We start from the raw sequence: 13,858 nt of genomic DNA on the forward strand, positions 1-13,858 counted from the left end.
AAGTATGGATCGATCAACTTCAACAAGTGTTCTATTATGTTGTTCTACTACACCATTTTGTTGTGGAGTGTATGGGGTAAAAAATTTGTGGTCAATACCCTTATCGGTGAGGAAGTTTTCAATGGTTGAATTTGTGAATTCCGAACCATTGTCGCTTCGGATTCACCTTACTGGGAGTTTGATGAGAACTTCTATTCATTTGATAAAGTTGATAACGTTGGAGGTTGTTTCAAACTTTAGCCAAAGGAAGAAGACCCAAGTGAACCTTGTAAAATCATGAAAAATCACAAGAATGTATTTCTTATGATGAAGACTTTCTACAGTTTATGGTTCACACAGATCGATGTGGAGAAGTTCCAATGGTTCCGAGATAGATTTTTCAATGATGACAGGATTACCCTTCTTTGATTGCTTTCCACACTCACATGAAACACATAACTGATCATTCTAGAACTCAAGGAGTGGCAAACTTTGTACTATCTCACCGGAAACAAGATCATTCATATATCTAAAGTTTAGATGAGCAAGCCTCCTATGCGTATCCACCTGACATTAGGAACAACTTTTGAGAGTAAGCAGAGTTGGGGCTTGCCGATGATCATGTTGAAGTCAAGAGGATACATGTTCTTGTTGTGATTTGACTTGATTAAGCATTCCTTTTAGTCTTCAGACATGACATAGTTGTGTTTCTTGTAGAATTCAACTCGTCGATTTGCATCAGTGAGTTGAGCCACACTTATCAAATTATGCTTCAAGTTTGCTACATATGCCACGTTTGAAATGGAGAAGTTGTCATTTGTAAGAAGGCCATAACCTCAGATCTGAGAGTTGGAGTTGTTTCCATAGGTCACATAGACAACATTTGGTGAAAGTTTGAGATCTCGCAGAAAGTCCTTCTGCCCCGTCATGTGCATGGAGCAAGCACTATCAATATACCATATTGTTTCTTACTCTGAATCACAAAGTGCCTGCAAAATTAGTAAGTTGTGGAGCTTTTAGGCTCCGAGTTAGGTTTTGGGACAAAGGCACGAGTCTTAGGCTTCAGTTATGACTTTTCAGCACCATATTGTTTAGAAGATTTGTTTTGAGATTCCTCAGGAAAAAAACAAAAGGCCATGGTTCTTTCATCTATCCAGTAGTCATACTCAATGACACGACTATTATTAACACGCTGTCGCACAAGTATTAAGCAAATAAATTTATCACTGCTTGAAATGCACTACAAAGATAGCACATGGAAGCAGGGTCGAATCCTCAGGGACACAGCCTAATGGTCAATGCCATTTTGCATCAGGCACAACTAGTTAAGAAACAGAATATAAAGGGAGATTTTGAATTAAACTAAAAACTAAAAATGCAGTGATATTAAACTAAACAAAAATCAATATAAAAAATGATTTCAGTTCTGCTGCGACTTTCCTAATCATGCAACTAAGCTAGATCTGATTATTTGAGATGCGTTCTATCTAAACTGGTACTGAGAAAAACTAACAAGCTCCAGTAATTTCTCTTTTACCTAAATTAGTTAATCCAAACAAGCTCTTCAATTAACCCTAACTTTTTACTGTCTAATCAAACAAGCTCTTAATTAAGATCAGAAAAGTTACATTAAGTTCTTTGTAAAATTCCCAGCAATACCCAATACTTCTCACAAGCTCGGAAGTGTAAATATATGATTTTTACAGTTAATAATAAAGTCAAATCCCAAACACGGAACCGATTTATTACTTGTTACTTATTACCAATTGACAAGAACAATTATGTATTCTATTGACTGATTAACATGAATGATAAAAACCCTAACTAGGTGATCAGACTAACAAGAATCAAAATCAAACTTTCATTAAGAACAAAACTAAAGAATGTAGATAGAAACACAAATCAAAAATCAGATCTGAAAAATAATCACATGAGAAATACTAATCTATGCAGAACTAAAAACTAAAGTTTAGCTAGACATGGCCAAAAACAAAATCAAACTAGATAAAAGAAACATTACTGATCAATCTAGATAAACTAAATGTGCGAGATGATTCGTAGTCTTCAGATCTCCAAAAGTCACTGAAAGAACTCAAAAATCGCTATCTGAAGTGGTTTTCTTCATCTGGAATCGTCCAAACCTTACAATTGATTATGAGGGTTGTATTTATACTCAAGTTGGAAGCTTCCAGAACAAGAAACGGATAACATACGATCGCATGTATTGAGGTTGCGATCGTAGGTTTTGAAATAAACACATCTTGTGCCTTTCTTATGAAGTAGGATGCTTTTTTGGCACTTTTTAGCCAACCTGCGATCGAATATATTGAGTTTTAACTCCCGGATGAATTTTTGGCACAAAAAAACCTCGAATCCAAGTTGTGACCTAACTTTCGATCGCATAGAGACAACATGTAGTTGCATGTTGTGGCTAAGACGTCCGAAATTTTGTCTACTTTTCAGATCACTTTGAAACGCATCAATCGGAGTTACGGTTCTCGAGATATGGTCAAAATATTGACAGGGGGTCAAAGTTGCAAGCAACATCTTTCACTTTAGATTGCATATTCTATATTCGTGTGATGAATTTGATCAAATGTTTCTTGACCAAAGCATATTGAAAGCATTCCTCATAATCCTTCATAAGTCCCAAGCTCCATTTTAAGCTCCAAACGCGCATCGAAATGCTCCCGAAGCACTGCTCCACTCGAACTATCTGGAATTGACATAAAAACATGAGCAGTACGAGAATTCTAACGAAATACATGAGTTGAACATTTTTTATCTAAATGACATGAAAATGTACAAAATATGATGCTAAAATGATAATAAATACTACCCTATAAGATGCATAAAATGACATCTAACAAATCTCCCCAAGCATAAACCTTACTTGCCCTTAAGTAAGAAGAAGATAAAACATTATAAACATATGGAAAGATGTAGATGACATAAAAAAAAAATTTAGAATAGCATAAAGGAAAATAAAAACATAAACTAAACTACTCACTCTATTTTTTTTTCACATGATTAGATTTCACAATGAGGAAGCTCCAATGAAATCATTACCTAGACAACAGTCTCAATACTTTGTATTACCGATTCGAATTTCATATTTAATGAGCTAAACCAAGCTTGAGCAAATAATTTTTATGCCGAATTAAATTTGTGAAAACAATTTATTTATAAAAATAATTTCACAAAAAATCTTTTATAAAAACGTAGTTTGACCAACCCCTCATTTTTTTCCAAACTCGTCCAATAAACACGATAAGTTCCATTATGGACAGAAAATCCAAACTTTCCCCTATGATTCCACTATCGAGGGATCAATCTCATTATACCACACATATTCTTCGTCTTGATCAACTCTTTAGATTTAACTTGTTTGCTTCTTGATTTCGATTTGAACTTGACTTGAATTTAACTTTGAATTGCAGATTTCTTCAAGTTGCTAATTGATGTATCATTTCTAACATTTATATTGACTGGGCGCGAATATTACTTTGAGGCCCACCATATCTTCAATACTTCAAATATGATAACTATTTTGTGGGTATAAAAAGAGTTCTCTCCCAACCTCAAAAGGCGTAGAAACTATAGGGTTCAGTACTTCAATGAATGATAAGGGTTATCCAATCTAGGTTCTTTTTAAGGCATTCAAGGAAATTATTTTCAAAACACTGTTCATTTTTCCATCCCACACTTCCATTGTAAAAATTATCCGACTCTTATGTTGGTTCATATTGAAAACATTTAAAGCACTTGAAAAGATAATTCTTATTATTAATTGTAATGAGACCGTTATTTTCGGTAACTATCACACTTCATCTTAACAGAGCTATCGAATGTAAAAAGATATCCTCATCTCATGTAAAAAAAATTCATTTTTTAATGATTTTGAAGAATTTTTTTTTAATATGCAGAAAAAAATAAAAATAACTAGAAATAAAATATTTTGGGGTTTCTTTTAAGAATGCAGAAAAGTAAAAACATAAAATATTTTTTGGATTTTTAAAATATTTATATGCAAATTCAATGCAAAAAATAAGATACAAAAATAAAAATAAAATTTGATAAACTAAAATGAAAAACTAAAAAATTTAAAATAAGTTTTCTTTTGGAATGAGGTGAAGATTTGGAGGTTTGTCCTACTGAAGGTTGTTAATCACAGACTTATTTGGAACTAGTTTTGTTTTGCAAATCACTTGGGGTTCAAACTCACATGAGATTGACGAATCATCGACTTCACTATCTAAAGATGCCCAAACACACTCTGAGAATTCAGGTTTGGCTGTCTCCGGAAAAATTTCCTCAACAACATAGTTGTTAGGAGGGCTATGGTTCGAATTTTGAACAACTGAAATTGGGTTACTAGAGTGAGGTTCTGAGGTCCAATTCAGGTCCAAGTTTATCAGAGGCGTAAGAGGCGTGGACTCGGTACACTTGACAATTATGGGCTTAAACTCAGGAATTAGAGATGCAAATTGTGACAATGCCGAGATAGGGGTATCCAAATTTTTAATGTTCGGAACGTCTCCCATATAAATTAGATTCTGCAACTCCCTCAAGGGACTGACAATTGGTTTTGGAAACTTGCTTCCGAGACCAGAAGCTTTTGACCAAGGATGAAAAAAATTGTGAGTCATCCATTCATTTGCTTCAAGAATATCAATGGATTTGTGCAAAGCATCTATTTTAACATTAAGACGCTTGTTGTCAGAAATCAAAATATTTCTTTTAGAATAAGTTATCTCACAATTTTTTGTAAGAATGATACATTCATCTAGTGACATTACAAGCTCTCATTCTAAAGACTCTACTTTTATCTTCTTATCCTCAAAATATAATCTAAGACGACTTAATTCACTTTCCTTCTTCTCATTGGCTTCTAGGGTTGACTCATAGGCTTTGTAAATGATTTTCATATTTGATTGGATATGGGTTAGATATGGTTCACAAAGAGACAAGTCAAAATTATTATCAGTAATCATAGATTGTACCTATTAAACGATGATTCTGTCAGGTGGATCATTGGTAGCCATGTAGCAGTAGTTTGGCTCAACATATTCATCATCTCTTTCCGACCCAGACAGCCAGTAGCCTTCATCACATTCTATTTCTTGTCGAGCCATAAGACACATGTTCCTGCCAGTGGTTATGTCATCATCATCTGCCAGTGGTAAGTAGAGTCCTTGATATTGGGTTTCTGTGGGATTTCGGATAAGCAATCTTTGGAAATGTGATTTTGCATGACCACATTTGTGACATACAATCTTGTGTTTTTCTGACTTCGAAATCTGTGATGATTCCGAGGTGTGATTTGGTGTAAGAAGGTTAGGTTTGTAGGATGATGGGTTTTTTGAAGGTTTGTTGAAAGATTGAGGATTGTTTTGGTGAGGTGACTGGAAACAGTTGTTTTGGTGAGAACCTTGGAAACGATTGTTATATGGCTTATTGAAAGGATGGTTGTATTTCAAGGAAAGTAAGGCAACTTCATGTTGGAAGCAGAGTTCGGAGTCCATTTCTTCAGAGTTAAGCTCACCCATTGGTTGATAGTTGTTAGAGGTGGGAGCAGGAATGGTTGGCGGTGAGGGTTGAACAGGAGGAATATGAGGAACAACAACAGAAAGAGGGGTCCGAAACAGCAAGGTTCAAATTTTGTGGGTCGTAGGAACTGACTACAACTAGAGAGCCTCCAGCGAGTTCTCTCAGGGTTTGTGCAACATTTTATTCATGACCTTGAAGCTCATCAAAAAGTTGGTAGAGCTTCAGCTTTTTCAGAGATCCATTACTCTGAAGACATGATTTCAGATTTCGCCACCCCTGTCCGAGGCTGTTGTTGAGCTTGAGATTGTACTCAAGTAGGGTTCAGACTATCCCATGAGCTGTCATGTTGTTGAAGATGATTCAGTATCCATTTAAAACTGAGGCAACAGATTCACCAGGTGTTGTGGTGAAAGTGTCAAACTCATTGACAAACTAGGTTAGACGCTTATCCTTCATGTTTTCTGACCCTTCGAAAAAATCTTGAAGTGTGTCCCAAATTTCTTTTGTGGACTTGCACAGTTTGATGTGCTCAACGAGAGAAGGTGGAACACCAAACACCATTTCTGAAAAGGCAACTTGATCGGCATGCATCTTTTCAAGATCATCAACAGTGACAGGTGCTTGTCGTTGTTGATCATGTCCCAAGAGAATTACTGCAACACCACTAACAATGGTTCGAACTGGTAAGGATTCTCACAATCATCGTCTTCGATATGCCTACCTAGGTATACATGGAAGTCCTGTTTTATAACCCGAGTCTCCTTCCGAAGAGCATGATACTTGTGTATAGATCTATATGGGATTGATAACATGAGTACCTTCTTTAACGGATCTCCAGATAGATTCACCTTTTTCTTTTCCAAGTAAAAATCTTTCCATTCTAAGTTTCCAATGATCATACTCTTCAACAACTAGAAGTGGGGCACGTGTAGGGCAACCCACACTATTTGCTATTTGCATTAAGTACATTTGTGGAGAATTAGAAGCAGCCATTGAAGTTAAGATATCTTGAGCAAAAGTGGTATATAGAAGAACTTTTATCCTGAACACAGAAGTGATCGAAATACCAAGGTAATATGGAATCAACTATAATCTGTTCTTATGGATTATAATGACAACCACTCAAGCGCATGATATCAATTTTGAAGACAATGGATCTGATTGTGCAGGGACAAGGTTTGAAAACTCAAACCTTGAGTTAACGCTTAAGATCAATATATGCTTCTGATTAATAGTTCTAGTCAAGTCTGGCAAGACCAGTCAAGGTTGAATATGAGAATCAACAAAGTACTTCAAGTATTAAATAGGAGACTATGAATATGATCAAATTAAAGACAATAAATGAACACAAGGAGTGTTTGAAAGAATGATTTTGGTGGATTAGTGTCTAAGTCCATAACTATTTTGGTATGTACTTGACCCGATGGCGTATGGTCCTTTTGGGTTGCCTTCACCAAAGCAACTTGATAGGATGAATTATGGAGAGAGAGGCTTAATTATGATTTATTAATATATTATGAGAGTAATATATTAAAGGAGAAATCATATTGTTTAATTAATATTAGTCAAGAATTAATAAGAACTAATTTTGTGGCTAAAAGATATTAATTAAATAAAGCGGACTAGAACTGTCAATTGTGTGATCGTTGAATATTGGGCTAATGGACTCCATAAAGGATGGAGTGGACGAATTCTATGGGTAAACCCATTAGAAATCGTCCAAGGCCTCTAAGGAGGGAGTCCATGGGTTGCTTAGGGCCTAAGCAGTCAAATTAGGGTTTCCTTGTTAGATAACCCTAACAGCCTCACTATTTAAGGATCCCTAGGGCACCAAAAACGTGGCCAACTAATTCCTTAGGGTTTCTACACGTTTTTGGGTGCCTCCTCTCTTATCATTCTTCATCCTCTTGGTCTTGGTGTTTGTGAGCCATTAGAGGAGTGACACTTGTGACTCTAAGCTTTCTAAAGCCATTACAAAGGAGGATTTGAGATTGTTATTGCTACATAACAATAAAGGTAAGATCTAAACCCCAATCTTATGTTAATATGATTAATTGTATGCTAGATTTAGGGTTTATTGCTTTGGATATTCAGTTGCATGTTCATTAGACAAACTGGATCCAAAAGCTATTAGGGTTTGCATGTACACCATAGGAATGATGTTTTGCTCATAACCCATCAGATTTGAGAGAAAAGTGCAAGTGAAGTAAATGTGAAAATATCTATCTTTGGAGTAAACTATCTGTCTCATGGTTTTGTCATTGAATGCTCCATAAATAGGAGAACAAGTTACATCGTACTTACCAAAAACATACATAGGATCGGATATTAGAGTTACTCCTGACACCCCGATTATCTAAGTTGACAAAAGAGATTAAGTCCTATGATACGTTGCGTCAAACTAAATGAAAAAAGTAACTAATACAAACGGATAAAATGATTCGGAAGCATACACCATCTTAGAACATCAACACTAAAACATTTTCTTTATTCCGGACATCAATTAGACTCCGGACCACAAGCTGACTCCGGAACATGAACTGACTTCGGAACATTCAAAAGATAGAGATTGCTAGAGGGTCATTTTCAAGTTCTAACAATAATATATTCATCTTCGGCAGTCAATAGTGAGATGCAGGTATGTTTCTTTGATTGCAAATTGACGAGTTTTTCGTCTAGAAATTGATATCCTCTAGTTGTACTTTTGCGATGAAGACCACAACCTCCGAGATCAACATCATAGAATGCTTGCACAAAGAACCCCGAACTAGATAGGTACCAAATTCCAAGTGAGGATGTTCGTTTTAGATACCTAAGATGTTATTCACAACGGTCATGTGGGGTTCGTGAGGATATGCTTGAAACCTAGCACAATAGCAAATAGAGAACATGATGTATGGTTGACTAGCAGTTAAATACATCATTGACCCTATCATTTGATGATAGAGTGTCATATCTGCAGCTGGTTTGTCCAAAGATGGTGTTAGCTCAGTTATGAATTCCATTGGAACCTTCACCTTCGAATCTCCCACCATTGTAAACTTCGCAAGTAAGGTATTTGTATAAGCTTCCTGGTTGATAAATATTCCTTCCTGACTCTATCTTATATTCAAACTAAGGAAAAAGCTAATCGGACCCATTGAGCTCATCTCAAATTTAGTTTCCATCAACTTTCGAAACTCGGCAGTTAATCTAGGATTAGTAGATCTGAAAAAGATGTCATCAACATAGATTTGGACAATCATCAAATGGTCACCATCTTTCTCGTGAAAGAAGGTTGGGTCGACCAAGCCTTGTTTAAATTTAGATTGTTTTAAAAATCTAGTAAGAGTTTCATACCAGGCTCATGGAGCTTGTTTCGGACCATAGACGTCTTTGTCAAGAATGTAACAGTGGTTCGAATATTTTTTGTTTATGAATCCAGGTGGTTGTTCCACATACATTGTTTCTTCTAATTCCCCGTTTAGAAGGTCACCCTTAATTACCATTTGATAGACTTCAAAGTTCTTGTGTGCTGCATATGCAAGAAAGATGCAAACTGACTCTAGTCTTGCTACTGGTGCGAAAGCTTCCTCTAGTCAATCCCTTTTTCTTGACGATACCCTTTTACAACTAACTGCGCCTTGTTTCGAATCACATTTCCCTATTTTTCGAGCTTATTTCAAAACACCCTTTTAAGACCAACAACGAAAGCATCCTTCAAAGTTGGAATTAACCTCCACACCTTGTTTTGTTCAAACTCATTGAGCTCCTACTACATTGCTTGCACCCAATCAGAATTTCAAGAGCAATCTTAACGTTTTTGGGCTGAATTTTAGAGATAAATAAATTGAACATGCAAAATTCCATTTTTAAGAATAATGCAGTCTGATTCGCCTTTTTTTGTGCTCTCATAAGAACTCCTGCAGAGGCTTCTCCATTTACTTGGGTTTTGGGATGATCCCTGGTCCATTTGGTTAGTGGAGGATATTCTGAATCATACGATGGATCCAGTTCAATATTTACTACTTCAAATTCAGATTGAGCATCGGAATCGTCATTCGTATTTTCATTCTCCCCCTCGAATGATGGATTTGGTTCTTTATTCGAAGTTGAATCCTCCCCTTGGAATGGTGGTTCTAAGATGATTTCAAGGGCTTCATTCTCCCCATGAACAGGTGTATGAGAGGAATAGGTTGAAGTGAAACCCTCCCCCTGCGGTGGAGCGTTTGCAGCTTGTGGTAGAGACGGAATTTCAGAGTCTTTCGGAGTGGGGGGCTCACGTTCACTATCTTTCGCAGCGTCATCAATAATCTTTTCCAATTCATCCTCCTTGTTATATGTTTCTTTCGATTCTGAGGAGATCGCTTTTTTTTGTTCGCAAAGAGGTTCATGAATTCCTCAAAAAGGCTAGAGAGAGGAATTGTCATCGTATTTTTCATGGGAAATATTTCCTCTGATTGAGAGTCAATCTACTGATACTTCTTAAGATAAGTGTCATCAAAGGTGATATAGTAGGTCTCTTTGATTCTTCTTGATCTCTTGTTTAGCACCCAATATGCCTTCGATGTTAAAGAATACCCCAAGAAAATTCATTCATTAGCTTTCTCATCAAATTTGTTCCTTTGTTCTTTAGAATTAAAGTTGAAGCACCTGGAACCAAAGACATGGAAAAACTTAACATTAGGTTTTCTTTTATTAAGAATTTCATAAGGGGTAATGGAAAATCTTTTTTTCAGGGAAGATCGGTTTTGTGTCAAACAGGCTGTGCCGATAGCTTCTGCCCAAAAATAGAGTAGTTGGTTCGCAAATGATACCATGGTTCTCGCAACTTCGCACAAGGATTGGTTTCGCCTTTCAACGACCCCGATCTGTTAGGGAGTGTAAGGAGCTGAAAAATTGTAAGCTACTCCTTTTTCAGTCATGAATTCTTCAAATTCTTGGTTTTTTAACTCCGAACCATTGTCATTGTGAATGTTAAGAACCATATTTCATAGTTGAAGCATGATTTGTTTTATAAAGTCCTTGAGCTTAGGTGTGGCTTGTGATTTATGCTTAAGAAAATACACCCACATAAATCTGGAAAAATCGTCAACAATAAATAAGATGTACTTGTTACCACCAATGCTCTCGATGGAAGATGTGCCACAGAGGTCAATATGTATCAACTCAAGTAGCTCGATCACTTTGGTGTTTATGATTGTTGGGTGGCTCTTCCTACTTTGCTTCCCTAGTTTAGAGGCCGCATAGAGATGATCCTTCTCAAACTTCAATAATGGTAGCCCTAGCACATGATTACCGAGTACAATTTTATTGAAATCTTTGAAGTTAAGATGTAAGAGCCTTTGGTGCCAAAGCCAACTATCATCCAAAGGTGCTTTCGTAAGAGGGCATATGGCTAGCTTTCCGTTGATTGGATTCAGATTAAGTGGATACATCTCACTTTTTCGCTTGAACTTCAAAAACATTATTTTAGATTTCTTCTCGATTATCTCATATCCCTCATCATCGAATGACACTTTCAAACCTACACCTACAACCAATTGTGATACGCTGATTAGGTTGTGTTATAGGCCTTTCACACCTGAGAGAGTTATTTTCATTTTTGAGTCCCCTCCATCCTTTAGTGATATGAACTCTCTCAAGTATTCCTTCCTTCCTGTCATGTGACGCGATCAGCCACTATCAATTTACCATTTGGAGTCAAACTGCTCGTCACACATCACCTAAAAAATCAAATAGATTTAGGAAGACAAAACTGCACAAAAGGTCCCTGTGGTTTACACAAAATTGCCACTTTGGTCCAAAAAAGTTTTGGCTAGCACCACAAGTGCAAAGTTTTCATTTTCTTGCATATTTGGTCAAATGTGTTAACTTCCGTCTATTTCCCTCTGTTAAGTTATGTTTGACTAGTCAAATCAGGGGTATTTTGGTCATTCCCTATTTACGCCCCTTATTTTATATTAATAAAGGAGAGTCTATAAGAACGAATCCCAATCCTCTTTGTCATCGTTCTCATTTTGGTCTTCTTCAATTCTGCGATCGTCTTCGATTTCTTCAAGAAATCACAATAAAAAATGGTGCTTTGTTTTTGTGGTAAAATGGCCATAGTTCGCACAGCATGGACTGATAAAAATCCAGGTAGACGCTTCTGGGGATGCCCTACTTAGGTACGCAAATGTTATTTTTTTTCGGATTTCAGCATAAATATCCCATTACATGTTACGATCTTGTTTTGTTTCTTAAATTTTGAAGGGATCCAAATGTCGATTTATTGGGTGGTTTGATGGTCCAAGTTGTGAACGTTCAAAAAACTATTATACCTGGGTTGCTGGGGTCAATCAACAAATTGAAGTCACAAAACACAAGACTCAAGTGTTACCTGTTATGCAGTTGGGTGTTGTTCGTGTTTGTTCTGGTTTATAAGAAGTAGATTGAAGTGTAATGGTTTGGGTTGTTTGTAAGTGTAATGATTTGGGTGGTTTCTAAGTAGTATATTGACTTGGTATGGTTTGGGTAGTGTTTTAATGTTTTTGGTAGTATCTTGTTTAAGCAATGTAATCTTTTGGGCAATACTTTGTGGTAGTCTTTTGTGGTTAAAATGTAAGCAATGTAAGACATGTTTTGCAAGAATTTGTCAATGGTGATTACATTTGATATGTACATTTTGACAAATTTATTTTGTTTGTGGTTTTGTTTAAAAGGGCATATTGGTCAATTTATATTGGGCAATTTTGTGTAAACCACATGACCATTTGTGCAGTTTTGTCTTGTAGTTTTGTTTAAAAGGGCATATTGGTCAATTTATATTGGGCAATTTTGTGTAAACCACAAGACCATTTCTGCAGTTTTGTCTTGTAGTTTTGTTTAAAAGGGCATATTGGTCAATTTATTTTGGGCAATTTTGTGTAAACCACAGGACCATTTCTGCAGTTTTGTCTTGTAGTTTTGTTTAAAAGGGCATATTGGTCAATTTATTTTGTATGTGGTTTACACATTATCAATGACAAATGTATGTTTTGATTAAAAGGGCATATTGGTCAACTTCTACAACAAAAAATTATACATGACAATAACATCAAGACATTAAACATAACATAATCCATTACAGGAGGGTATCACAATTTCATCAAATCCAGTGTAAATTGTTCCCATACATCACAGGGGTACACTATCAAGTACCAAAAATAACATCCAAAATGGTTAAACCCCAAAACACAGAAAGTAGTAAACATACAATACACATAAACATAACATTATCCCAAAAAGACACTTATACCCCTACAAACATCAAAATCCATTGAAATCCAATCACTTACCCCCTTGACCTTTGCAAGTTCTAGCATTGTGCCCTTTAATTTTACACTTGCTGCAAGTTACTTTGATAAACTTTCTTGTAAGCTTTCCACTCCCACTAGCAATATGGCTTTGACTCCCACTACCACTAGCAACATTGTCTCCCTTCTTCTAGCTTTTCTCTTCAGCAGATCGCCTCCTCTTTTTCTTGGGCCTTCCAGGCTGATTTTTGTGTAGAGGAGGGGTGATTTTAATTAGGAATTCACTTATAGGCCACATTGCTCGACCTTTAATAGGCTCTACCTTGTACACATAAGCTGCTTTCCATGTTTCTAGACAGTGCACCCTGTGGGCATAAGTGTGCAGTTCTCCAACTTCCTCACGATTATCTGCTTTGTCATTTAGGACTGCAATGACATGCTTACAAGGGAGTCCTGTTAATTCCCACTTCCTACAACTACATACTCTTTCAACCATGTCAACAACATGTTGATCCTGCCATGGCCCTTGCACTTGGTATTTATCTGACCCATTCCACCTAACTATGTACTGAGATGCCCAATTCACATTCTTCTCCATGATCTTTGTTGCAGATGGGGTTAGTGGACCAACACACTTCTTTTGCACCTTTATGACATTGCATATTCTTTTCATCATATACTCCCTAATGTACTCCAAGCAGGTTATCAGTGGCTTGTCCTTTCCCTCAATCAATTTGCTATTAAAAACTTCACAAAGATTATTCAGAAGCATATCTGAAACTGCTCTGCCTAAAAACACCACAATATTGTCAAAATCAAACATATACTAATACAAAAGGATCAAACATATACCAACACAAAAGGGTAAATTTGGAAGATGAAGTATATACCTGTGAAGTGGCTTCTTGCCTAATGTTGTGGGGGAATCTGCCTCAACCAATTATAAGCTTCTACATCATATGAGCTGAATTGCTGCATCCTATGATTGAACTCTAGTACTGTTGTTGCTGTAGCACAATTCCACAAGTGTTCCTTGTACTCATTAGTTCTCCATGTTTTTCTCATATTGTCAT

At 36.4% G+C, this 13,858-nt stretch overlaps 1 protein-coding gene across 1 annotated transcript; it reads right to left on the reverse strand.

Annotated features, from left to right (window-relative positions):
• Positions 1–12,975: 12,975 nt before the first annotated feature.
• On the reverse strand, positions 12,976–13,608 carry LOC111880918 (uncharacterized). Its single transcript, XM_023877330.1, has one exon. The coding sequence runs from the start codon at positions 13,606–13,608 to the stop codon at positions 12,976–12,978; it is 633 nt and encodes a 210-aa protein (XP_023733098.1).
• Positions 13,609–13,858: the final 250 nt, after the last annotated feature.

Source organism: Lactuca sativa, chromosome 6 (assembly GCF_002870075.4).
Source record: "Lactuca sativa cultivar Salinas chromosome 6, Lsat_Salinas_v11, whole genome shotgun sequence".
In the NCBI taxonomy this organism is placed as follows: domain Eukaryota; kingdom Viridiplantae; phylum Streptophyta; class Magnoliopsida; order Asterales; family Asteraceae; genus Lactuca; species Lactuca sativa.